General features: G+C 49.1%; 1 protein-coding gene and 1 pseudogene across 1 annotated transcript; both read left to right on the top strand.

Annotated features, from left to right (window-relative positions):
* Positions 1 to 333: 333 nt before the first annotated feature.
* On the top strand, positions 334 to 1,134 carry LOC136539135 (stress enhanced protein 1, chloroplastic-like). The gene is made up of 2 exons (XM_066531080.1): positions 334 to 609; positions 724 to 1,134. The coding sequence occupies exons 1-2, from the start codon at positions 358 to 360 to the stop codon at positions 826 to 828; spliced, it is 357 nt and encodes a 118-aa protein (XP_066387177.1). The 5' UTR covers positions 334 to 357; the 3' UTR covers positions 829 to 1,134.
* Positions 1,135 to 3,549: 2,415 nt separating this feature from the next.
* LOC136536726 (uncharacterized) lies at positions 3,550 to 5,148 on the top strand (annotated as a pseudogene).
* The last annotated feature ends 614 nt before the right edge of the window (positions 5,149 to 5,762 follow it).

Genomic DNA, 5,762 nt, shown 5'->3' with positions numbered 1-5,762 from the left:
CAACTGGCCGAGGGGTTCCAGAACAAGTTACGTTACCTGATTGGTGCCCGAGAAATTAAGCCTGTTCAGCTGATGGTTCCTGCGGCTGATAAGTCCGCTGAAACTAATTTATTGTGAGAGAAAAATATTGTACCATGACCGATAAATTTAAGCGAACGGGGCTATTAATTGAGCGTTTGGAGGGGTCTGAACTGAAACAAGCGGGACGAGGACTGAGGAAAGGCGGTCAACACTCGAGGCCTTGTCCACGTGTCAGACGCAATGCAGCACGCATTGGAGTATTGGACGGCAGACGATAAAGCACGGCGCGCCACCACGGATAAGAATCCAGAAGCTTGCGCTCTCCCGTCTCCACCCATGGCTCATCCCCTCCTCTCCTCCGCGCTTGTCTGTTCGCGTCTTCTCCCTGTAGGGAACTGCGTTCCCCAGCCCCGGCTGTGCGTGACGTCAGCACGCCCCGCGGGCGGGAGGGTGAGGTCGCTGAGCGTGAGGTGCGAGCAGGGAGCCAAGGGCGGCGGCGGGCTAGACGTCTGGCTGAGCCGCGGGGCGATGCTGGGCTTCGTCGGGGCGGTGACTGTCGAGCTGACCACCGGCAAAGGCGTGCTTCAGGTGTGGGTCGTCTTTCTTGGCTTCTTGCTTGCTTCTGCTGACAGAGAAAGTTGATCCGTGGCATTGTCTGCCTTTCTCATGGTTGGTTAACGGGCTAATTTTTGGCTGCCGCAGAATGTGGGATTGACCGCGCCGTTGCCGGCGGTGGCGCTGGCGCTCACCGCCGTGGTCGGCGTCCTCACGGCCTTCCTCATCTTCCAATCCGGGTCGCGGGACTGATGAGTGAATTGTCAGAGCTGCCGGCACCTTCCTAAGTCCTAGCTCCCAAGAATGCACGCATGCATCTGTCTGCCAGAGTCTACTGCTCTGTATGTCTATGCAGTTTGTTGTGTTCAAAGAAAGGGAACGCAGAGGAAGTTGGAGGAGTAACACAGTGCGAAAAAAGATTAATTTTTACCAGATGTGTTTTCAGTACTCTTCTTTGAAGGAGAAAATTGCATTTTGGATCTGTTAAAGTGTATAAGGTCTATATGTGGCTCATGAGACTCTTCATCACAGCAAAGGGCTAGGGTTTGACAAACCTAATACATCCATCCACGATCTATTTTTTTATCCCTCCTCTCTTTGGCCAAGAGTCAAGAGAGTGGCCATTGTCAGTTAAGGGGCTATATGTATACAGGCCCGGTCCTGTGAATCTAGTGACCTGGAGCAGAGCTAGAAAAATGAGCCCGCCTTTAATATAACTCTAATAATATAATGATGTTTCAAATAAATATAATATATGATTTTTTTTATTCTTGTGATTGTATGAAGTCTTCTATCCCTTTCTTCTTTTTGTTTTCTTACTTTCACATGCATGCTTTTTGGGCAACATGAGTTTACTATAAATTTAGAAATTAGAAAGTAATTTAAGAAAATTATACAATACTCAATTTAGTTTCGGAATTTCAGAAAATTCAATGTGGTACTAAACATGCGTGCTCCACCGTAAGGGATTCCTAAATCCCAAATCTAAAGAATATATACTTGACATACATACACAAGCACAATCAAGGGGCTTAGGGGCAATTTCTTACCTGCGTTGCGTCCGTACGTACGCAGACCGGGAACTAAGAGTGGGCCGGCGGCCGGTCGCTGGTTCTAGTTGTTGCCGCGAGCACGCGATGCCGACACACCACCGCGCACGCGCAGTCGCACAGAGTCGCAGGTCGCAGCGGGGAAGAAGGCAGTCGCGGCCGCACGGCGGAAGTGCAGAACGCGGAGTCGCCGATGCGGAAGCCAATTAGCTGAATCGACGCGAGGGAAGACAAATTGGCAGCCACGTACATGCCTTTCTAGCTTGCTGGGCTCTAGCTTTGGGGGTTGGGGCCATAGAACGAATATACTATACCTACTTACGTATCTGGGGTCAGGCCCCTTAGCGTCGAGGGCCCTGTTCGGCCGCACAGCTCGAAACCCCCCCCCCCCCCCCCCCCCCCCCCCCACCCCCCACCCCCCAAGGCCGGGCCTGTATGTATAAGCAAGACACCGTTTTTACGAGTACTTGGCTAATCACCACCGCTATTCGTAGTGTTTGCTGAATACCGTTATAAATGTCAGCTTATTTTCTGCTGGACACCGTCACTGCACGTATTATTATAATAATATAATTTTCAGTTGTGTGGAAGAGATAAACACGTTTTTTTTAAGGTAAGAGATAAACACGCATGGTTTGCCCTTTATCACCCCGAAATGGGATGGTTGGTTAGTTAGGACCAGAGCCGTCTTTTGTCTCCGCCCACCCGCGAGGCTGAGGCTGAGCACGACCTCGAGGTGTAGTCGTGGCAGTGTGCCGAGCTCGCCACCAGCTTGGCGTCCGCAGGGTCGTCATGCACCTACAGGACCAGCCCAATGCCTCTGCGTCCATGTCGGCCGCTGATGTCACTTGCAGTGGTCTGACATTGTGGTTGGCGGCGGCGGCAAAGCGCGGCGCGGGGAGGAGCAGGATGAGGAAGCAAACGTGGTCAAGGAGGTACATGGCGTAGGCGTGCACGAATGCGGAGTGGTCCCATGACGCTGCGTGCACCTCGTCGTGGAAGTAGAGGAGCAGCGGAAGGACTGGCTTCACTATGCGCTGGCTGGTGGGGGTGGGGCAGTGCAGCTTGCAGAGGAACCGCGTGGCCTCACCCTCCCTGTCCTCAAAGGCGCAATGGCGGCGAGGCGGTGCAGGAGCACAAGGCACTTGGTGGCGACGACGTAGTCATGGGTCCAAGAGAGGCGGCGGACTAGGGAGGCGATGCAGGCAGGTGCAGCGCCCGTGGCGAATGCGAGGCAGAACACCTCCTCCGCATGGCGGCCGTTCGGTGGGAGGTGGCACGCACGATGGCCACATTGAGGTCCAGCGCCAGGGCAGCCGTTACCCGCGATGCCGATTGTCGTCTGGTCCTTGACCACGAGCAGTGCCTTGCGGATGGACATGGGCAGAGGTTGCAAAAACAGCCTGGTCCTGTCGGGTCATACGATGGTACAACAATTATCTTATAGTCCTACTTTTTAACTCATGGTTGTTCGACGAAATAATGATGTCTAACTCTCGGCCCTCCCTCTCTCTCTCCTTTCTATGCACAAAAATCCTATGTGACATCGACTGCATAGTTATATTATTAGTGAAATTTTACAGCGCTTGGAAATAATGAGAGCCATCCATCTCCTTAGGTCTAATGGTTTAAAAATAGGAGGAACCAGGTGGAAGAAACTTAAGTTGTGGGCTGAAACCAAAAATTACGTGGACCTAGAACTGGTTTCTAATTAAATTTGGAGGGTATAAACATCTTGGGAGCTGAAACAAGCAGGACGAGGATTGAGGAAAGGCGGTCAACACTCGAAGCCTTGTGCGCGTGTCAGACGTCTATGGTGGGGTGCCTTTGGTGTCCCAGCATAGCAGGTCCCAAGCCCTGGTAAAAGAGGAGGGTTATGTTAGGCGTGGCGAGCCAATGTAAAAACTTAGCCACTTTTATGGAGATGAAACCCAAAAGAATCCCATTGGGGCGTAACCCTCTTAGTGACGCGCCATGTTAGAACCCGGGTATAGTGTTAAATGAGCAAGGGCCGGGCCGTCACCCTCGTAAAGCGCCGTGTCGCGATCTGGGCACGGTGTTAAGTGAGCAAGGATCGTGTTATCGCATCCTTAGTGGCACGCCACATCAGCGCCCGGATATGGTACAAAATGAGTAAGGGTCTTCACACCTACCTCAGTGGGTGTGAAGGGTAAGAAAGCTAGTCGAGCCAACTAGGATCCGTTTAGGCAGCTGGAATGCAGGGTCCCTTACGGGTAAGTTAAGAGAGTTAGTGGACACAGCGGTTAGGAGGCGTGTAAATATCATATGTGTCCAAGAGACTAAATAGAAGGGACAGAAGGCGAAGGAGGTGGACAATACCGGCTTCAAGCTCGGGTACACAGGGACAACTTCAAATAAAAATGGAGTAGTAGTTTTGATTGATAAGAGCCTCAAGGATGGTGTGGTGGAGGTGAGAAGGCAAGGGGATAGGATCATCTTAGTTAAACTTGTCATTAGTGATATGGTCTTAAACGTAATTAGTGTGTATGTCCCCCAAGTAGGGCATGATGAGAGTGCTAAGCGGCTTTTCTAGGAAGACTTAGATCGCTGGGTTAGAACTGTCCCTAGTAGCGAGAAGCTCATTATAGGAGGTGATCTTAATGGCCATGTAGGTACATCAAGTGTAGGTTTTGAGGCGGTTCATGAGGTTTTGGATATAGTAGTAGGAACCAGGAGGGAGAGGAAGTCTTAGACTTTGCTATAGCTTTTGATCTGATGATAACTAATACTTTCTTTCATAAGAGACAGTCCCATTTAATGACCTTTAGTAGCGGCTAGTACTTTAGTCAAATTGACTTCGTCCTTACAAGAAGGTGGGATAAACAAACATGCGTGGACTGTAAGGTGATACCTGGAGAATGTGTGGTCACTCAAAAAAAGCTGGTGGTGGCTGACTTCCGCTTTCTAGTGTAAGTTCGTGGGAACAAACAAGCTAGGGTTGCTAGAATTAAGTGGTGGAAATTAGAAGGGGAGCATCAAAGGTCTTTAAGGAAAAGGTCATTGAAGAGGGCCCTTGGAAGAATGAATGCGATGCAAACAGCATGTGGGAGAAGATGGCAACATGCATTCGGAAGGATGCTTCAAAGGTGCTTGGAGTGATCAAAGGGAGCGGATGCGACTCGAAAGACACTTGGTGGTGGAATGAAGATGTGCAAAAGGAAATTAAGGAAAAGAATGAGTGCTATAAGCGCTTGTATCATGACAAGTGTGCAGACAACATAGAGAAGTACAACGTGGCAAATAAGACTGCAAAACAAACGGTGAGTGAGCAAAGGGGTGGGCCTATGGGGACATTTACCAATGTTTGAGCATGAAGGAAAGAGAGAAGGACATTTATAGGATGGCTATGGCTGATAATAGGAAGACAAGGGACTTCAATCAAGTCAAGTGCATAAATGATGAGAGGGAGCAGCTCTTGGTGAAGGAGGATGAGATCAGACATAAATGGCAAGAGTATTTTGATAAATTGTTCAATGGTGAGAATGAGAACACCACCGTTTAGCTAGATGACTCATTTGATGACACTAGTAGGTGCTTTGTGCGGAGGATTCAAGAAACGAAGGTCAGAGAAGCCTTGAAAAGAATGAAAGGGGCAAAGCGATGGGCCCTGATGGTATCCTAATCAAGGTGTGGAGATGTCTTAGGGATATAGCTATAGTATGGCTAACCAAGATGTTCAACAATATCTTTCGATCGAACAAGATGCCTGAAGAGTGGAGAAGATGCATATTGGTACCAATCTACAAGAACAAGGGAGATATCCAAACTTATACTAATTATCGGGGAATTAAGTTGATGAGCCACACTATGAAGCTATGTGAGAGAGTCATCGAGCAGCGCCTGTGAGGAATGACACAGATATCAACAAACGAATTTGGTTTCATGCCCGAAAGGTCAACCATAGAAGCAATCTTCTTAATAAGACAAGTTATGGAGCGGTTTAGAGAGCAGAAGAAGGACATCCACATGGTTTTCATTGACTTAGAGAAGTCTTATGACAAGATACCAAGAAATGTTATGTGGTGGGCTTTGGACAAACATAAAGTCTCATCAAAGTACTTGACCCTCATCAAGGACATGTACAACAATGTTGTGACTAGTGTTGAAACACACGAT

The sequence above is a fragment of the Miscanthus floridulus genome, chromosome 2, assembly GCF_019320115.1.
Source record: "Miscanthus floridulus cultivar M001 chromosome 2, ASM1932011v1, whole genome shotgun sequence".
NCBI lineage: Eukaryota > Viridiplantae > Streptophyta > Magnoliopsida > Poales > Poaceae > Miscanthus > Miscanthus floridulus.
Note: the sequence above shows the minus strand (reverse complement) of the source record. Positions and strands in the feature narration are given on the sequence as shown.

What these genes read in the sequence shown, in the direction of transcription:
- LOC136539135 (XM_066531080.1), top strand. Translation starts at nt 358, where the DNA reads ATGGCTCATCCCCTCCTCTCCTCCGCGCTTGTCTGTTCGCGTCTTCTC. An exon ending in CCGGCAAAGGCGTGCTTCAG is followed by an intron (nt 610 to 723) that starts GTGTGGGTCGTC and finishes TGGCTGCCGCAG; the next exon opens with AATGTGGGATTGACCGCGCC.